General features: G+C 44.1%; 1 protein-coding gene across 1 annotated transcript in view; it reads right to left on the bottom strand.

Moving 5' to 3' along the window:
• The window catches only part of LOC141048252 (RNA exonuclease 1 homolog), a 324762-nt gene that overhangs the window by 40054 nt on the left and 264054 nt on the right, over positions 1 to 20654 (bottom strand). Inside the window, exons 14-15 of the mRNA XM_073543671.1 lie at positions 6591 to 6729; positions 6202 to 6322 (exon numbers count right to left, since the gene is read on the bottom strand). Coding sequence (XP_073399772.1) covers positions 6202 to 6322; positions 6591 to 6729 — 260 coding nt within the window. The remainder of the gene's footprint in view (positions 1 to 6201; positions 6323 to 6590; positions 6730 to 20654) is intronic.

The raw sequence follows: 20654 nt of genomic DNA, 5'->3' as shown, positions 1-20654 counted from the left end.
GAAACAAGCAGCAGTGGATGTTGCCTAGTGAAAGTTGCAAACTGCCATTGTAGTGACCAGCTCATGGAGACACCCACCCATATATTAGGTGTGCTCACATAGCTACAGAAATGTCAAACATGTGGACGCCAAGTGAGGTTTAAGCACACTGGGGCTCAGAATGGAGGGGGGACATTTGGATTTGGGAGCAGAGAATTTGTTGGGTTTCTTTTGAGGGGCGAAGAGCCATAGCATTTTTCCCTGAGCCTTTGTACTACCAGTAACGTGGAAGCCCCCCGTATATTTCCATTGACAGACCTGAGTGGGGGCTTCCTTTTCTTGTGGATAGATTTGAAGCTTGTTAGGAACAATTTACATACTGTAACATTTGGGATCACATTTATCCTGCGCTCTATGCTGAAGACTTACTCGGAGATTTAGATGGAAACCCCGATGTGATGTGATTCAGATGAAACCCCAGAAGGATCCATTCACTACAATGAGGCAGCAGTTACTCTCGACTCAGTGTGGCCTCGGTTCAGCAGTACACAAAACTGTGGTCGACTGTGCCTTTATGCAAGCCTAAAAAGACAGACACAGCCTGATTACAATGCAGACTTCGTCCCACAGTGCCTCCATCTGCCTCATTGTAGGGAATCTTCCGCCGAGGGTTCCGTATGAACACATATTTCAGAGATTTACACGGAAACCCTGGTGTAAGCCCTCATCATAGAGTGCTGGATAAATTTGAGTCGAGCCTTATTGTGATCTTTTGGAGGCAGAATGGACAAATCAGCATTTGTTGAATTTTTACGTCGCTCTTCGTGCTGCACAAGTAATTAGACAACTTTATCCTTTGGGTCAGTACGACATCCAGTCACCATGGCAACAATCGGGCCCAAGTGATGACATCGCGTGGTGCCGAGGGGAGGTGAGGCGGCTGAGCGGTCAAAGGCTAGATGGGGCTCCCCCTGCCTACCTTCTAAATGCTGAAATCGATACTGCTGCTCCTGTTACTGAGTGATGGATGTCAGCTGTGATATCAGCTAATCACCCGGCAGCAATCGAGCAAACAGATGTAGGGTTGAGCAGATTCTCAGGATGCAGTGACGAGACACGAGACAGGGTATGACTTGTGAAAAACTTTTATAACTTGGAGCCGCTGGGGCTATGCTGAACAAGTAACAGGTGTAACAATCTGTCCTCGCAGGGACTCAACAAAATAAACAATACTTTTCTTATATTTAAATGTGACTAACCCGGCTAGTCCGGGTGTCGAAGACCACATATGGCCAAACTATGGGTCCTTATTTCCTATAGTTCACTTATCCTTCCAGACGTTGCTCAGGATCGCAGGTGCGGCCGCTTAGAGGTCGCTGATGCGGCTGCCTTGACGCCTCGATATCCTGGGAGGATTTGGGCACAACAGGCCCTGAAGACTCTGTGCTGGTGGGGCACAACAGGCCCTGAAGACTCTGTGCTGGTGGGGCACAACAGGCCCTGAAGACTCTGTGCTGGTGGGGCACAACAGGCCCTGAAGACTCTGTGCTGGTGGGGCACAACAGGCCCTGAAGACTCTGTGCTGGTGGGGCACAACAGGCCCTGAAGACTCTGTGCTGGTGGGGCACAACAGGCCCTGAAGACTCTGTGCTGGTGGGGCACAACAGGCCCTGAAGACTCTGTGCTGGTGGGGCTTTCAAGACGTCTTTTACCGGCTCTCGTCTCACAGCGCAGTGATGACGCAGTTTCCCAAATGACGATCGGCCGGCCTCTGCTCAGGGTCCCTTTGTAGACGGGACGTGGGCCTCTATTGCCGCCTATGGCGAGGTGGCGTCCACTGAGACCGGTGATGGCAGGGCCGCAGCTGTGGAAGGAGACAGGGGGGCAGTGTCCAGGCCGCTGTAGCCGTTTTACGTGTCGTCGCAGCGTTGACTTGAGGTAACGGACCTGTCTCAAAAGGGCGGGGGACAGCGGGCGTGGCTGTGTGCGATCGTGGGCGGGCAGCGGCCTCCGGTAAAAGTCTCTCACGTCTCTTGTTGGTGAGCAGCTTTCTCCTCACAGACTCCTGACGGTGTCTCTTACACACACCGCTCGTCACCCCGTCTCTCTCTAAGTCACTCGGCTTCTCACTTCCTGTCACACTCTGCCAACTGAGCGCGCTACCTCCTCCTTTTGTCTTCGCCCCGCCCCTTGTTGCCTTGACACCTTTAGTCATGTGTCTCCCTTTGTTGTCCCCTCAGTGTTGTTCCTTCAGGAACCCTGATGGCAGTCCCCTGGGTTCCGGCCCAGTCACTGTCTGGGAGTCCTCCTCCCCACATAGAGACTCTGCAACATCGCCTGGACTTACCCACGTGTCCAAGGTCAGCAAGTACGTATCAACCTGGACATATAGATACGTCCAAGCTGTGAAGTGGTTAAAAACGCACTACTAGCATTTTCCCATTAAAGCATGTAACCATCACTGAAATGTTTTTGCCATGACTCAACCACTATCTTCAGTTATCATCCAAATCACAGTAATCTAACTGTCCTCCCTTGTCCCATCCAACGCAAAATTTTTGACTACATACAATATGGCTTCCTAGCCCATTTCATGGAAATTGCCTTAACCAAAGTAACCAGTGACCTAAAAACTACAAAAAACAATATATTGAGCTCCTCCACTAGACTCCTTTCTCCAATCAATCACATTAGAAATTATCTAGTCCTTTATCTCCCCACTTTGTGCTGCTCTTTGTTTTCTTATACCTCACCAACTTAAGACTTTCAGTTCAACTGTAAGACTTAAAGTCCTCTTCTACTTGGACAACACCTTCTCCTCCCTTGGCCCTGATTAAATAAAAACAAGCTTATACTTCCTTTTGTGCCAGCGCTGTTCCAGCCATTTTGGCGTCCTCGTGAGGTTATGACACCCAAGCCTGGCACCCAGTTAGCACTGGATTCACTGGCCTCACCTTCGGACAAAACTAACATCAAGAGGAAGTCAGGGCTGCGGCTGCTCACACTTCCTCTTGATGTTCAATTTGTCCAGAGGCGGAGACTGTAATGCCAGCGCTGATTGGGCGCTGGGCCACGTGTCATAACAATCGCACAAAAGCCCCAAGAACACAAGTGCTGACATGGCTAGAACGAAGCCACTATCGGAGGAGAGTATGAGCTATATTTTATTGGCATCAAATATTTAGATCAAGAAGGGGTTGTCCTAGTTGTTGACAACCCCTTTAAGGTTTTCATCAGTGTGTTAAGTTTAGCACATCTTGGGCTGGCCCCAAGACCGATATCTACACCTGATATGAGCAGGGAAAGAATTGCACTATAATGTGTCAATTTACATCATAAATAGAACCACTCCAATGCCAGTCTCGCAAGTTTGCCGTCTACAGATAAACTTTATTTTTTCCATGCCCTTCAAATCACAGCACAGTTCTTAAAACCTCCCCCAAAAATTGCTTCAACCTTGACTAAATTGAAAGTTTATTTAATCCTCTTGTCACATCTCATTTGTCGATCGCCTTTTCATGAATCAATTCACTAGCTATTGCTTAAAGAATTTCAACGTAGTGACAATGGCATACAAGATGATCCACAACCTGCTGTCCATAGATTTGGGTACTTATCTCCTAGTTATCTCCAGTAGATCTGTATGTTCGGGTCTGGCCAAACAGTTACAAAAAGTATTTGTTCAGGTACCAGAACAGAAACCAGACCCCATTCACTTGAATGGGGGACCAAACATCCAGTGTTTGCCACACTGTCATGCATATGGCAGCGTGGCAATCACCGCTTCTGATCTGCATTGAAATCATCCCCGCCGGTCAGAGTCACGGTACCCACGCTGTCAAAAGACAGCGTGAGCATTCAGCTGTGACCGGAGGTATAAACTTTACCTCCGGTCATTGGTGTCAGCTGATGGGATTTCTGATCCCATCAACCTACACCTGCTGCCGATAATTGCAGTGAGCAGGAGTGGTGACTGGAAGTATTCTTTGGTCGCTCCTGTGCTGTAAATTTAAAAAAAAAAAAAAAACACGGCGTGGGTTCCCCTGTATTTTTGATTTTTGCCAACCAGCCAGACAAAACTCACAGCTGGGGGCTGCAACCCTCAGCTGTCAGCTTCAGCCAGAATAGGTATCAAGAATAGAGGGGTCCCCACACTGTTTATTTAAATACATTAAAAAACCGGCGTGGGGTCCCCCCACTATTTTTGACAACTAGCCTTGCTAAAGCAGACAGCTGGGGGCTGATATTCTCAGGCTGGAAAGGGGCCATGGATATTGCCCCCCCCAGCCTAAAATAGAAGTCCGCAGCTGCCCAGAAAAGGCACATCTGTTAGATGCGCCAATGCTGGCGCTTTGCCCGGCTCTTCTCACTTGCCCTGTAGCGATGGCAAGTGTGGTGACAGCTGGGGGGGGTTGATGTTACCTTTGTATTTTCAGGTGACATCAAGCCCATGGTTTAGTAATGGAGAGTCGTCTATAAGACACTTATCCATTACTAATCCTATAGTTGTATGGTAAAGACACAGCCAGAATAAAGTCCTTTAATTGAAAGAATGACACAGATTCCTTTAATAATCTTAATTAAACCATACTTACAACCTTGTCTAATTCCAACGAAGCCCTTGACCTCCTGTAATAAAATGAAAAAAAAACAAAACAAAAACAAAAAACAACAATATACCAAAACAATATACCATACCTGTCCATCGTTCTGTCCCACGCTGTAATCTATGTCTGGGGCATAAACAGTTTACAACCTGGCCAGTGCCAAGATGTGACCGTCCAGGCTGAGAACCACTGGTGAATGAGCTGCTGCGAGCGCAGCCTCAGAGACCGGTGGTGGTCAATTACCACCAACTATCACCTCACTTGCCACTGCTACAGGGCAAGTGGGAAGAGCCGGGCAAAGCACCAGAATTGGCGCATCCAAAGCTAGTTTCACACTGTCATTTGGAGGCGCAGCGCATGCTTGGTGTGAAGCTCCGCCCCCTGTCACGCCTCCTCCGGTCAGCTCTGCCTATGGGTGCATGCCACCTCCGTACCCTATCTTTAGCATTGGGTACGCAGGCCGTGCACAGGTATGCTTTTGGCGGCACATGCGTTCTTTTGAAGGTGCGCTGGGCGCACCAAAATGCAACACTGTGCGTTTGGCACAGGTCGGAGCACCGTCAAAAGGATGCATGCACCGCCAAAAGCATACCTGCGTACAGCCTGCGTATCCAATGCTAAAGATAGGGTACGCAGGTCGCATGCAGTGTCACGCGCCCATAGGCGGAGCTGTCTGGAGGAGGTGCGGCCGTGGGCGGAGCTTCACGGCGGCCGTGCGCATCCCTCCGCAGCTCCAGGAAACACTAGTGTGAAACTAGCCTAACAGATGTGCCTTTTTTGAGCAGCTGCAGGCTGCTATTTTTAGGCTGGGGGCCCCGAATATCCATGGCCCCTTAACAGCATGAGAACACCTGCCCCCAGCTGTCTGTTTTAGTAAGGCTGGTTGTCAACAATAGGGGGACCTCACGCCGTTTTTTTTTTTTTTGTTTAAATTTATTCAAATTAAAAAAACAGCATGGGGACCCCTTTATTCTGGACAACTAGCCTTGCTGAAGCTGACAGCTGAGGGTTGCAGCCCTCAGCTGTGAGTTTTGACTGGCATGTTAGCAAAAATACAGGGGAACCCACGCTTTTTTTTTTTATAATTCACTTAAAGCGTAGGAGCGGCTGATTAATACTTCCATCCGCCACTCCTGCTCTCACTGTAATTAGCGGCAGCAGGTGTCGGATGATGGGATCAGTAGTCCTCAGCTGAAACCAATGACCAGAGGTAAAATTTATACTGCCGATCACAGCTGAGCGCTCACGCTGTCTTTTGACAGCGTGGGAACCGCAACTTTGATCGTCAGGGATGATTTTACCAATGATCAGAAGCGGTGGTTGCAGAGCTGCCATGCATATGACAGCACGACAATCACCTGGTGTTCAGGCAGACGAACCCGAACATTAACACGAACTTCCTGGTGAAGTCCATGTTCGGTGTCCATGCCGAGCAGTAGGTATTCGGTACGGACGCCAAACTTTACTGTTCGGTTCGCCATCTCTAATCTCCAGTCCTCACAATATTTCCTGGTTACCTCTCCAATCAAAAACATTACTAATATATTTCACTCATCACAAATTTTTCTTTATCACAAAATTCTAGGTTTCTCAGCAGCTTAGGCAACGAGCTTACCTTCATCTTGGATGATACGACGCAGGTAGTCAGCAATTAAACTTCTTAAAGCTCTTTTATTTGGCAGGCCTAATCTATGAGGAAATACTATTGACGTATCAACCACAGTTTCATGAATAAGCTGTAAAACAAAATGCAAGATGAAATTAAAGTTATTAAGCTATTGTGTGAAAATAATTGATAGGTACAGTCACGCAAACCATTGGCTTATCAAGCCCATTAAGATCACAACTTCAGTAATACAAATTCAATTTTTGGTAGAAATGTCTGTTTTTCAACATAGAATATGGACAAGCTAAATTTATAAAATATATAAAAAAAACTACTCAACTACATTGTCAAGAAATATTCATCCAGAACTCACGTAAACATGTCTGTCTTTTCCTTACCTTAAGAGCTACCAAGTCATTTTCTAAGCCATGTCCTATAAGAATAGTATCTGCACTGAAAAGATTGAGCATAATGGCTTGTACATCTCTAATGGACGTTGTTATGTTCTTTAGATTTTCTTCCGTTACACCAGAAAACCTATGTACAGGAGTGGCACATGTAAGACTACTCAATACCTTTTACAGTTTTGGACTTAGCAGGCTTATGAAGTAAACATTGTAAAGTAACATGAAGGAAGAAATGCTACACAGAGTTTAAGTTCAATTCTCCAAAGATAAATAACCATTTGTGATCACAAGTCGTTGCCCAAAATCAGTACTTCACTATATAAATACCATGAAATACATGTTGCATTTTTAAATTGTTATAATAGCTTCACAGCTTTCAATCAAGGAGGATCTCCACACAGATGACATTTATCACTTGTCCACAGAACTTGACAAGTGACTGATCCTAAAGTCATGTCAATTACTAGAATGGAGTTCCTGATCCCCTGTACCCCCACAATCTGGTTGAATTTAAATAGAGCAGGATGGATATGCAAGATCACTGGCACTCCCACTCATTAGAAACAGACATACAGGGCTGCCACTAGGAATTTCAGGGTCCCAAATTTTCGGGCCCCTTTGAGACTCCGCCCAAGTACCACTCCAGCTCCACCTCTCGAACCTTCCACAGTCCCACCGTCAACGCTTGGAAAAACTAAACTTCTGCACCACGTCCTCAGATATTAGCAGTTCCCATAAAACATATCACACAGTTGCTTCTCACAAAATTAGAATATCAAAAAGTTAGTTTATTTCAGTTTTTCAATTTAAAAAGTGAAACTCATTATATAGAATCATTACAAACAGATCTACTTCAAGTGTTTAATTCTGTTGAAGTTGATTATTAAGGCTTACAGTCAATGAAAACCTAAAAATCATTCTCAGTAAATTAAAAAAACACCTGCAAAGGCTTCCTAAGCATTTAAAAAGGTCCCTTAAGCCCCCGTCACACATAGCGATCTCGCTAGCGAGATCGCTGCTGAGTCACAATTTTTGTGACGCAACAGCGATCTCACCAGCGAGATTGCGGTGTGTGACACCGACCAGCGACCGGCCCCCCTGCCGGTTATCGCTGATCGTCCTGGAATAGCCAGGACATTTTTTTGATCGCTGGTCTCCCGCTGGCCAGAACGCATTGCTGCGTGTGACAGGCGGGAGACCAGCGATCAGCGCGCTGGTAAATAGGATAAACGCAGGGTTTCTAAGCAGCACGCGTCTGTGTACCTTAGTTACCAGCGCGCTGATGCAGGGAGCTGGTAACCAAGGTACACATCGGGTTTCTAAGTGACGCGCGCTGCTTAGAAACCCGATGTGTACCTTAGTTACCAGCTCCCTGCATCAGCACGCTGGTAACTAACGTACACAGCGACGCCGCACGCTCGGCGTCGCTGGTGCAGCTGCCTGTTTGACAGCTCACCAGCGATCATGTAGCGACACACCAGCGATCCTGACAAGTTGATATCGTTGTCGGGATCGCTGGTGAGTCGCTATGTGTGACGGGGCCCTTAGTCTGTTTCAGTAGGCTCCACAATCATGGGGGAAGACAGCTGACTTGACAGATGTCCAGAAGGCAGTCACTGACACTCCACAAGGAGGGTAAGCCACAAAAGGTCATTGCTAAATAAGCTGGCTGTTCACAGAGTGCAGTCTCCAAGCATATTAATGGAAAGTTGAGAGGAAGGAAAAGTGTGCTAGAAAAAAGGTGCATGACCAACCGCAGCCTTGAAATGATTGTTAAGAAAAGGCCATTCAAAAATTTGGGGAAGGGGGGGGGGGGATTCACAAGGAGTAGACTGCTGCTGGAGTCATTGCTTCAAGAGTCACCACTCACAGACGTATCCAGGACATGGGCTACAAGTGTCGCATTCCTTGTGTCAAGCCACTCATGATCAATAGACGATGCCAGAAGTGTTTTAACTGGGACAAGGAGAAAGAAAAGTGGACTGTTGCTCAGTGGTCCAAGGTGTTTTGAGATGAAAGTAAATTTTGCATTTCATTTGTAAATCAAGGTCCCAGAGTCTGGAGGAAGAGTGGAGAGGCACACAATCCAAGCTGCTTGAGGTCTAGTGTGAAGTTTCCACAATCAGTGATTTGTTTGGGGATCCATGTCATCTGCTGTTGTAGGTCCACTGTGTTTTATCAAGACCAAAGTCAGCGCAGCCATCTACCAGGAAGTTTTAGAGCACTTCATGCTTCCCTCTGCTGACAAGTTTCTTGGAGATGGACATTTCATTATCCAGCAGGAATTGGCACCTGTCTACACTGCCAAAAGTACCAATACCTGGTTTAGAAACAGTATCACTGTGCTTCATTAGCCAGCAAACTCGCCTGACCTTAACAAAATTTATGGGGTATTGTCAAGAGGAAGATGAGACCCCAGACCCAACAATGCAGACGAGCCGAAGGCTGATATCAAAGCAAATTATATAGCGGGGGTGTCTCAAACCAATGTCAGATATTTAGAGGTAGCAAATTGGTATATCATAAACATTAAAACATAACCTTTAATGATTCTTTAAAAACCATACATCAAATCTAAACAAACATGTGCCAAAGTGCAATTGTGCAGTGCTCTATTAAAAACAAACCGTTTTGTACTTTATGAGGTACCATATGGCCCTGAACATTATCGTATTTCTTGTCCAGGTGTTTCAAAACCTGGACTCTCCGACCATATGGGCCTTATATATATGTGATTGTGTGCCAACCGGCCTTTATGTCATCAGAATTATTATTACTTAATAGACATGTATCCAGCCCGTATACAAATAGCACAGCATATGTACAGCATCGGTCAAATGCATAAGCATAAAATCACCTCATCAGCAAATTGTATCCATTTATGATACCACTATAGAAACTGAGACCGCTGTACTTATCTTTAAACGCTTCTATAAAGAACGGATGATCAGGTAAGGTCCATCTGAAAACCCCAAGATCGTGACCCGATCTCCAGAATTGTCACCCAACGCGTTTCATCAATGTCTGACTCATCAGGGGTATTGTGACACCTTCTTCTGGCGCATAGCACGCCCGTTGTGAGATAGCTGCCTTTTATAAATCGCGGCATACCGCGGCTTATTGCCGTTTCCGGTTGCCCCGTTCAGTACTTCCGGTTTGCGCATGACGCCGGCATCTGCTCAGGCAACTTGCCCCACTTCCTGGGTTTTCCTTAAACAGGCGCCGCGCGTCATGTTGAGACAGAAACCGACCATACCTGCCCCACTTCCTGGGCATAACCGGGCCTGTCGGTCTGCATATCAAAATATTGCGTGATTGGTCTAAGCAATCACCTGACCATCACGTATCATTAGGAGCCGCTCACTTTATTTTATTGCATCAATCTAATAGTGCGGCTTCATTTACTCAATCATAAATGTTGAATGCGTCCCCCTATCATTATTTATACGGGATCCGGATTATTAAGTCATTTTATGATTGCATAGGCGTTATGAATCAGTACAAAACGCCAACACCCATATTATGGACATTGTCAGGGATTATCTTGTGAATAAAAACAAGTTCTTTACACCCCATCATAGGAAAAGAAACAGAAAAAAAGAAGAAGAGTCAGGATGCCAATTACAAATTATGTGTAATGTGGAAATTATTCAATTATTTTTGTTGCATGCATAAAAAGGGGATACCACCAACCTCCATGTATCTGTAGGAATTATAGAAAGGGTGCCCACTAAATCTGGCCCTATATGTCCCTAACTAGCTGTTCCCTACCTCACGCGGAGGTTGGCACCCTAAATTCCTGCGCAAATGGCGCCCCCACTCATCGTCGGCTCTCCCTGAACTAGAAAGCCCTATTAAAACTCCCTACAAGAAGGAAGAAAGGGAAAGTGTCTCATTCAGTCCTTTGGGATATACAGATTGTAATGAGAAAATCCAATATGTTTCTCTTTGGAGTATGCGTTTATCCCAATCACCTCCTCTTGGATTTTGGGGGACCTTTTCTATGCCCATGAAACTGACCGCCTTCACGTCACCCTTATGTCTTTGGTTGACATGGGTGGCTACCGGTGTATCACGTTTAAGAATTATATCTCTATGGTGTTCACCTACCCTCACCCTCAGCTCCCTCTTGGTCTTGCCGATGTATTCAAGGCCACAGCTACAGGTGATTTTATATACCACTCCTATTGATCTGCAATTAATGAATTGACCAATACTGTAGATCTTTCCTGTGACATTGCTCTGAAATTCTTTACTCTGTTGAATAGAGGTACAATATTTACAGCTACCACATCTGTAACAGCCTTTCGGCTGTGTACCTAGCCATGTTGGGCTGTATGAGGTTTTCTGGGTATAATGGCTGCGGACCAACCTATCCCTCAAGGAGCGGCCCCTCCTAAATGTAATTTGTGGATTGTCCGAGATCAAGCCTCCCAGATCTTTGTCCATACATAGTATTGGCCAATGTCGGTTCATAATGGCTCTCAGCTCATTTGCCCCATTGGAAAAGGTGGTGATGAACCTTATGATATTGTCTTCATTGGTTTGCTGTTTAGGTATAAGTAGTTCTTTTCTTTCCTTCTCTACCGTAGATTTATAAGCCCCTTTAAGAATGTCATCTGGGTATCCTCGTTCATGAAAACGAGATCTAAGGTCATCTGCTTGTCTCTTAAAGTCTCTCTGATCAGTACAATTCCTTTTCATGCGTAGGTACTGGCCTTTAGGAATACCTTTTTTCAAGGGGACTGGGTGACTGGATTCCCATCTTAGAAGGGAGTTCGTAGAGGTAGGTTTCCTGTATGTTTCTGTAACTATACGGCCATTTTCTCCCCTCTTAATGACTATGTCCAGGAAGGGTTGTCTATTCGCACTAACCTCACACGTGAAGCTAAGACCAATATCATTTATATTAAGATCTTTCACAAAGGTTCTAAAACTGTTCTCATCACCTCTCCAAATAACAAATACGTCGTCGATGTAGCGGAGCCATAGCACTATTTTGTCCTCCGCCACATCAACCTGCTCAACAAAAACGACATTTTCCTCCCACCAGCCCAGGAGCAGATTTGCGTACGATGGCGCACAAGGATTGCCCATCGCAGTGCCCCTGAGCTGATGGAAGAACCTGCCATCAAAGAGAAAAAAATTTTTTGTGAGACAGAATTCCAAGGCTTGCATAACGAACAAGTTATGTCTCGTACATTGGACGCCCCTTGTCTTTAGGAAATAGTCCGCAGCCATTAGACCTTTATCATGGGGAATGGATGAGTACAAGGCTTCTACATCTATTGAACCCAATATCATATCGGTGTCCAATTCGATGTGGTCGAGTTTCAATAAAAGGTCGGTGGTATCCCTTGTATAGGAACTAAGTGATGTAACAAATGGTCTTAAAATTTTGTCTACATATATACCCAGATTTTGGGTTAGACTTCCTATACCCGATATAATCGGTCGGCCTTTCAAGGGCGAAAGGCCTTTATGAATTTTAGGCAGAGCATAGAATGTTGCCACAGTCGGGTGTTGTGGAATCAAAAAATCTTTCTCATTTTTATCAATGAGTTTTGCCTGAAGGGCCCCATTCACCAACTTCTTAAGATCATTCAAAAAAGTGTTTGTGGGGTTATGTTCCATTCTTTCATACCCCATAGATCTATCTAACAATGAGTAGCACATGGTTTTATATTGTGCTACATCCATCAATACTATATTCCCCCCTTTATCTGCGGGTTTCACTATTATAGTATTGTCTCTCTCCAGCTCCAGAAGCCCATCCATCTCAGACTTGGTAAGGTTATGGAATCGTCTTTTTTTCCCATTATCCAATTCCTTGATATCTCTAGATACCAAGTTGGCAAATATGTCAAGGGCCCCTATATCATTGCTAATAGGTGGCATTTGTTTACTCTTATTTTTTAATTGTGTGAATGGTCCCTCACCCAAATCGTTGGGATTCATATCCCCCAAATTGAACAAAAATCTCACATCATTAAGTAGGTCTCCCTCTATACCCAATTCAGTGCAGCTTTTTTTATCAATATTTATAAAATGTTTTTTCCACTTAAGTTTACGGAGGAAGAGCTGTAAATCTTTAATCGTTTCAAAACATTCAAGATCCGATGTTGGGACAAAAGACATCCCCTTACTGAGAACCGCCATCTGTTCTTTACTGAGGGATTTCGAGGAAAGGTTAATTATATGATTGTCTATACGGGGTTCCTGCCGTTGAACCTGTTTCTTAATGGGTAGCTTGTGTCTAAAAAATGATCCCTCTGTGGGGAACCTCGACCAGATCCTCTCCCCGCACGTAGACCCCCCCTTCCCCTTACTCTCCCTCTTCCAGGTTTGTACCCCGTTTCTGAATCAGAAAACTCAGCTTCTGAAGATGATATATCTGTCTCCTGCGGTCTATTAGTTTTTCCGTAATATACTGAATATGCTTTATTATCCCTGAATTCTTGTAAATCCCGAATAAAATATTTATGTTTCCTTTCTTTAAGATGATATTGAAATTTTTCTATAATGTTTTGTAGACTAGATTCTTTCACCGTAAACTCGGCCTCTGCAGAAAATTTCTTCGTGACCTCTATCTGATCTCTCAGACGTTCGTTAATATTATTTAACATACACTTCTCCTCCTCAAGCAGTATTTTCATAAGTTTCAATGAACTATCAGTTGCTTCTCTCTCTAATTTGGCCAAAAGTGTTGTATTCTTATATCTATAACCAAAGTTAATTGATATTCTAAGATGGCGGGGAACTATTCCTGCTTTTATATAACTTTCCAAGCTCTGTACCTCCCACCACGAAGTAACTTGTTCTTTATAAACCTTGGTCAACTCTTTAAAAGCAGCACTGAAAGAGGGTATATACTTTTTCTGTGTAAAGGTACCATCTGAAAATACGTCTTTCGCTTCATTAATCCACTGATTGGTGTCTATTCCTGTAGCAAGGAATCCTGCCATGTCCAACTATTACAAATTATATAGCGGGGGTGTCTCAAACCAATGTCAGATATTTAGAGGTAGCAAATTGGTATATCATAAACATTAAAACATAACCTTTAATGATTCTTTAAAAACCATACATCAAATCTAAACAAACATGTGCCAAAGTGCAATTGTGCAGTGCTCTATTAAAAACAAACCGTTTTGTACTTTATGAGGTACCATATGGCCCTGAACATTATCGTATTTCTTGTCCAGGTGTTTCAAAACCTGGACTCTCCGACCATATGGGCCTTATATATATGTGATTGTGTGCCAACCGGCCTTTATGTCATCAGAATTATTATTACTTAATAGACATGTATCCAGCCCGTATACAAATAGCACAGCATATGTACAGCATCGGTCAAATGCATAAGCATAAAATCACCTCATCAGCAAATTGTATCCATTTATGATACCACTATAGAAACTGAGACCGCTGTACTTATCTTTAAACGCTTCTATAAAGAACGGATGATCAGGTAAGGTCCATCTGAAAACCCCAAGATCGTGACCCGATCTCCAGAATTGTCACCCAACGCGTTTCATCAATGTCTGACTCATCAGGGGTATTGTGACACCTTCTTCTGGCGCATAGCACGCCCGTTGTGAGATAGCTGCCTTTTATAAATCGCGGCATACCGCGGCTTATTGCCGTTTCCGGTTGCCCCGTTCAGTACTTCCGGTTTGCGCATGACGCCGGCATCTGCTCAGGCAACTTGCCCCACTTCCTGGGTTTTCCTTAAACAGGCGCCGCGCGTCATGTTGAGACAGAAACCGACCATACCTGCCCCACTTCCTGGGCGTAACCGGGCCTGTCGGTCTGCATATCAAAATATTGCGTGATTGGTCTAAGCAATCACCTGACCATCACGTATCATTAGGAGCCGCTCACTTTATTTTATTGCATCAATCTAATAGTGCGGCTTCATTTACTCAATCATAAATGTTGAATGCGTCCCCCTATCATTATTTATACGGGATCCGGATTATTAAGTCATTTTATGATTGCATAGGCGTTATGAATCAGTACAAAACGCCAACACCCATATTATGGACATTGTCAGGGATTATCTTGTGAATAAAAACAAGTTCTTTACACCCCATCATAGGAAAAGAAACAGAAAAAAAGAAGAAGAGTCAGGATACCAATTACAAATTATGTGTAATGTGGAAATTATTCAATTATTTTTGTTGCATGCATAAAAAGGGGATACCACCAACCTCCATGTATCTGTAGGAATTATAGAAAGGGTGCCCACTAAATCTGGCCCTATATGTCCCTAACTAGCTGTTCCCTACCTCACGCGGAGGTTGGCACCCTAATTCCTGCGCAAATGGCGCCCCCACTCATCGTCGGCTCTCCCTGAACTAGAGAGCCCTATTAAAACTCCCTACAAGAAGGAAGAAAAGGAAAGTGTCTCATTCAGTCCTTTGGGATATACAGATTGTAATGCTTAGACCAATCACGCAATATTTTGATATGCAGACCGACAGGCCCGGTTACGCCCAGGAAGTGGGGCAGGTATGGTCGGTTTCTGTCTCAACATGACGCGCGGCGCCTGTTTAAGGAAAACCCAGGAAGTGGGGCAAGTTGCCTGAGCAGATGCCGGCGTCATGCGCAAACCGGAAACGGCAATAAGCCGCGGTATGCAGCGATTTATAAAAGGCAGCTATCTCACAACGGGCGTGCTATGCGCCAGAAGAAGGTGTCACAATACCCCTGATGAGTCAGACATTGATGAAACGCGTTGGGTGACAATTCTGGAGATCGGGTCACGATCTTGGGGTTTTCAGATGGACCTTACCTGATCATCCGTTCTTTATAGAAGCGTTTAAAGATAAGTACAGCGGTCTCAGTTTCTATAGTGGTATCATAAATGGATACAATTTGCTGATGAGGTGATTTTATGCTTATGCATTTGACCGATGCTGTACATATGCTGTGCTATTTGTATACGGGCTGGATACATGTCTATTAAGTAATAATAATTCTGATGACATAAAGGCCGGTTGGCACACAATCACATATATATAAGGCCCATATGGTCGGAGAGTCCAGGTTTTGAAACACCTGGACAAGAAATACGATAATGTTCAGGGCCATATGGTACCTCATAAAGTACAAAACGGTTTGTTTTTAATAGAGCACTGCACAATTGCACTTTGGCACATGTTTGTTTAGATTTGATGAATGATATCAAAGCAACCAGGGCTTCCATAACACCTAAGCAGTGCCACAGGCGGATCGCCTCCATGTCATGCCGCATTGATGCAATAATTTATGCAAAAGGACCCTCAGCCAAGTATTGAGTACATTTACTGAACATACATTTCAGTAGGCCAACATTTCAGATTTTAATATCATTTTTCAAGCTGGTGTTATAAAGTATTCTAATTTACAGAGATTATGACTTTTGGGTTTTCATTAGCTGTAAGCCATAATCATCAACATTAACAGAAATAAAACTTTAAATAGATCACGCTGTATGTAATGACTATATATATGTGGCACTGTATTGAAGAACTGAAATAAATTAACTTTTTGATGATATTCCAATTTTGTGAGAAGCACCTCTACATTGCCAGCAGCTTTAGTTCTGGCCAAAAGATTTTTTAAGCCGCCACCACAACAAAGCAAACTCTTTTGGCCGAGCCCTATTCTAACGTACTAAACCTTTTTTAAAATTTGGCCAGGGTCACACTTGCGAGTGCAATGCGAGAAACTCTGCGAGTCTCGCCTCAGTATTCGGCACTGCTGCCGGCACTCGGGATCGGAGTGTGCGGCTGCATGTATTTCTACGCAGCTGGTCCGAACCGCCGGCGGCAGTGCTGGGAATAGAGGAGAGTTTCTCGTATTCGTATTGCACTTGCAAGTGTGACCCCGACCTATCCTGTACTCTTTTGTATATATTTATTTATATTTCTTTAACGGAATGTGTCACAGACCTTTTTTAAAATGAAAAGTAATATCACATACAAGGGACAAATACACACCATGGCAAGACCACATATTATATAGTGACCGAATAATACAATACTGATAATAAGAAAAAAAAAAAAACACTGCCATTATACACAGGAGCTCTGTATTTACTGTCAATGTACAGGTAATGCCATGATCACCAGTGACATACACAGGAGCTCTGTATATAGTGTACAGATTATACAGTGATCGCTTGTGACACTATACACAGGAACTCTGTATATAGCACACAGTGTATAGTGTCAGTGTACAGGGAAGAGGCGCCATATTGGAGCGCAGATTTTCCTGGAATGGTTTGAGGGTGCCATGTCACATAGGCAGAGCCACTGAGGTGCCAAAACAGAATCCCTGTTGTGAATTCCCTGGCTTAAACTTCTGAGCTGAAGCTCCCCCTCCTCCCTCCGGTGGTTACTGGAGGTAGTGGAGCTAGCCAGATTGACAGAGGTCTGCCACCTGAGGATGATGATGACGATTGGAGATCTGGGGTTACTGATTGGAGTATTTAAGTCTGCAGACTTCCTGCAATCCCTGCTGGTAATTGCTTTCCTGTGCATTCAGAGGTCTGATGTCTCCTGCCCTGATCCTGCATTGCTCACCTAAGTGGGTCATTCGCTATTCCTTTGCATCTGATTTGGTTTTCTCTCTCTCTGCTTGTTGTGCGGGTTCAACTTGCTCCTCTGATGGCTGTGCTGGACCACCGCTCCATATGTTACAGCCTGTGTCAGTTTGTTCAGTCCCCTGTTATATTGGTCTCTTTTGCTTTGCTTACAGTTCATGCCGGAGTGCTGATATAGTGGGGGCGAAGTCGTGTGACTTGTGTTTTTTTTGTAAATCAGACGTGTTGGATTTTTCAGGGTTTTTGCGTGATTGCAGACAGGATAGGAAAGAAAAAGACACTGTCTAGCCAGTTTGGGCCCCATCATTTGCTCAGTCTATTTTTCTGCCTGTGTTTGCGTTTCATCTTGTCTCACCGACAATATATGTTTGGGGGCTATCTATTCCTTTTAGGGTCTGCTCCGGGGCAGTTTAGATTTCACCTTTCTAGCTTTAGGCTTAGTTAGCTCTCCAGCTGTGCCGAGGCGTCTAGGGCATCGTAGGTACGCTCCACGGCTACTGCTAGTTGTGTGGATAGGATCAGGGGTCTGCAATCCGCTTAGTTACCAACCTCTCTGGTTTTCTGGTGGCTTAGCCTGTTCCTGCCATCCTCCTCGGTGACCCATTCATAACAAATCCCCATACATGTGAACTCATTTTACAAACTGCACTCCCCAATGAATTCATCTAGGGGTGCAGTGATCATATTGACACCACATATGCCTCAGAAATTTATACCATTGAGCGGTGAAGAAACAAATTAAATTTTTACCATCAAAATGTTGTTTTAGCCCAAATTTTTTAATTTTTCTAAGGGCCAATAGGACATTTTTTTACAACAACCTGAGGTCTATTTTTTCCTGAGTGAGCCAATATAGATGTAATTGGGAAATATTTTTCAGGCACAGAGCAAAGCACAGAAGGCAACCAACGCCAGATTTTACTGTTCTGGTTTGCAGGTGCCATTACCCACTGGGAGAGCCCATGAGGTTTCAGAACAGCAGAACCCCCCCCCCCCCCATTAGTGACCCATTTTACAAACTACACCTCTCATTGAATTTATGCAGTGATCATATTGACACAACGGGTGTGTCACAGACTTTTATACCATTGGGCAGTGAAGACAAAACTACATCTTTACCACCAAAATTTTGTTTTAGCCCAATATTTTACATTTTCACACAAGTGGGTACAAATGGCACCAAAATGTGTCCCACAATTTCTACTGAATGTGGCAATAGCTCCTGGAGTGCAGAAGTTCCTAGAAAAGACTCCATATACAGAGCTCCGAATTGCTAAAAGTAGAATCCGCCTCAAGTGAACCAATTATGGAAATTATACCCCTTTGGGAATTTATCTACAGGTGTAGTGAAGATTTTGACTACATGCATATTTTCCAGAAACAAGCAGTGAATGTTTTAAGAGTGAAAATTGCTAACTGCCGTTGCAGTCACCAGTACGTTATGCCCAGCCCGTGCTTCTGGAGGCATGCACTTGTAAGTTAGGTGAGCTCCCATCACTTCAGACATGTTAAATGTGGACGCTGTATGTGGTTTAGGTACACTGTGGCGCTCAGAAAGGATGGGGCATTTGGATTTGGGAGCCGAGAATTTGCTGAATTTCTTTTGGCGGGTGAGGAATCATTTTGCTTTTCCAGATCCTTTGTGCTACCAGTAACGTGGAAGCCCCCTATATTTCCATTAACAGATTATAGACACGAGTGCGGACTTGCATTTTTTGTGGATTGCGTTGAATCTTTTTACATAACGTTTGGGATCACATTTATATGGCGCTACACTGAGCACGCACTTTGGGGTTTTCATCTGAATCTTTGAGTGACCTCATTCAGATGAAGCCTCAGACGGTTTTATTCACTATAATGAAGCAACAGAAGTTACTCTGGACTCTGTCTGGCCCATGTTCTGCGGTGTCCTTTACAGAAGTGCACAAAACTGTGTCCAACGGCACTTTTATGCAATCCTAAAAAGACGGACACCGCCGGATTACAGGTCAGACTGCGTCCACAGTGCCTCTGTCTCACTATAGTGAATTTTCGGCCAGAGGTTGCATCTGAATCCTGCATTTCAGAGATTTGCACAGAAACTCCGGTGTAAGGACTCAGCACATTTTGCAGGATAACTATGCACTGAGCCTTACTGGGATCTTTGTGAGGCAGAATGAAAAAAATCAACAGCAGGTGAAGAATTGGTTTTATTTATTTTTTATGCAGTTCCTCGTGCAGTATAAGTGACTAGGCAACTGTTCTGCCCATTCTGTGCAGCACGATATTTTTAAGTGCTGTTCCAGCTATGGCCGTTAGGTGTCATATTTGACTCTTTTTTATTCATGTGTTTGGAATCTTCTGTTTCCCCAAATGGTTAACTGTTCAGAACTGCCACTTCTTCCTGCCTAGGTTTTGCAGCATGTAACCATTCCTGCCGAACTCCAGAGTAGCCCACATGTGCTCAGCTCCATGAAAAACCACTGTTTATAACAAGTGGATTCCGGTAAGGTTCAATGCATTTATGTAAACTATGCTATGCATCTGTGTTAGCTGGCCATAATGCATGCCTCATATGCAGCCATGAGTTGTTTTAGATATCTTTCTCCTTTGCTGCTGTGTATGTTATATTGCTCAGCTTCTATATAATGCATGCTACCGATATAACAGCCTCCTGTATCATTACTACTGTTGTGATAGTACCTTGTATTGCTGTGATTACCTGCAGTATTTGTGTATTGTATTTAATCTACCAGTACTGACATGCTGCATTATCTGTTTCTTATAGTTTTTACCTGAACCATCCACATTGTGTACAATAATATCTGAATCATCCATAACTGTATTTAACAAACTCTGATATAAACTACAACTTTGCTCAACAACCCCTGATCTCATCTACTACTGTGTTCTACTGAGTGGATTCCAGCATACGGCTTAACCTTTCATCCACTCCAAGAAACAAGACTGTATGGGTGCTTAAGTCTATTTATTGGGATGATATGGGCAACAATGGGAGATGATCACAGATGGTATAATAGAACAATAATAGATGATATCAGAGGTTGTTGAACGCAGTTATAGATGATTCAGTAGATTGTTGTACAAAATGTGGATGATTCAGGTAAAAATTACAAGAGACAGATAATACAGCATGTTAGTACTGAAAGACAGTATACAATACACAAACACTGGCAGGTAATAGCAATGCAGGGTATTATCACAACAGTCGCAATGATACAGGATGCTGTTATCATGCACTATATAAGAGCTGGGCAATATAACACAAAGCAGCAAAGGAGAAAGATAACCAACACACTAGGTCTCTGAACTAATCTCCGGTCATCCCAAGACCTCCTTCTCTCCTCCACACTTATTCGCTCCTCACCCAACCACCTCCAAGACTTCTCCCGAATAGCCCCCATCCTCTGGAATTCTTTGCCCCAACATGTCCGACTATCAACCACATTCGGATCCTTCAGACG

This window comes from Dendrobates tinctorius, unplaced genomic scaffold (assembly GCF_039654945.1).
Source record: "Dendrobates tinctorius isolate UK_male_01 unplaced genomic scaffold, ASM3965494v1 ptg000134l, whole genome shotgun sequence".
Lineage (NCBI taxonomy): Eukaryota > Metazoa > Chordata > Amphibia > Anura > Dendrobatidae > Dendrobates > Dendrobates tinctorius.
This window is presented reverse-complemented; position numbering and strand designations above follow the sequence as displayed.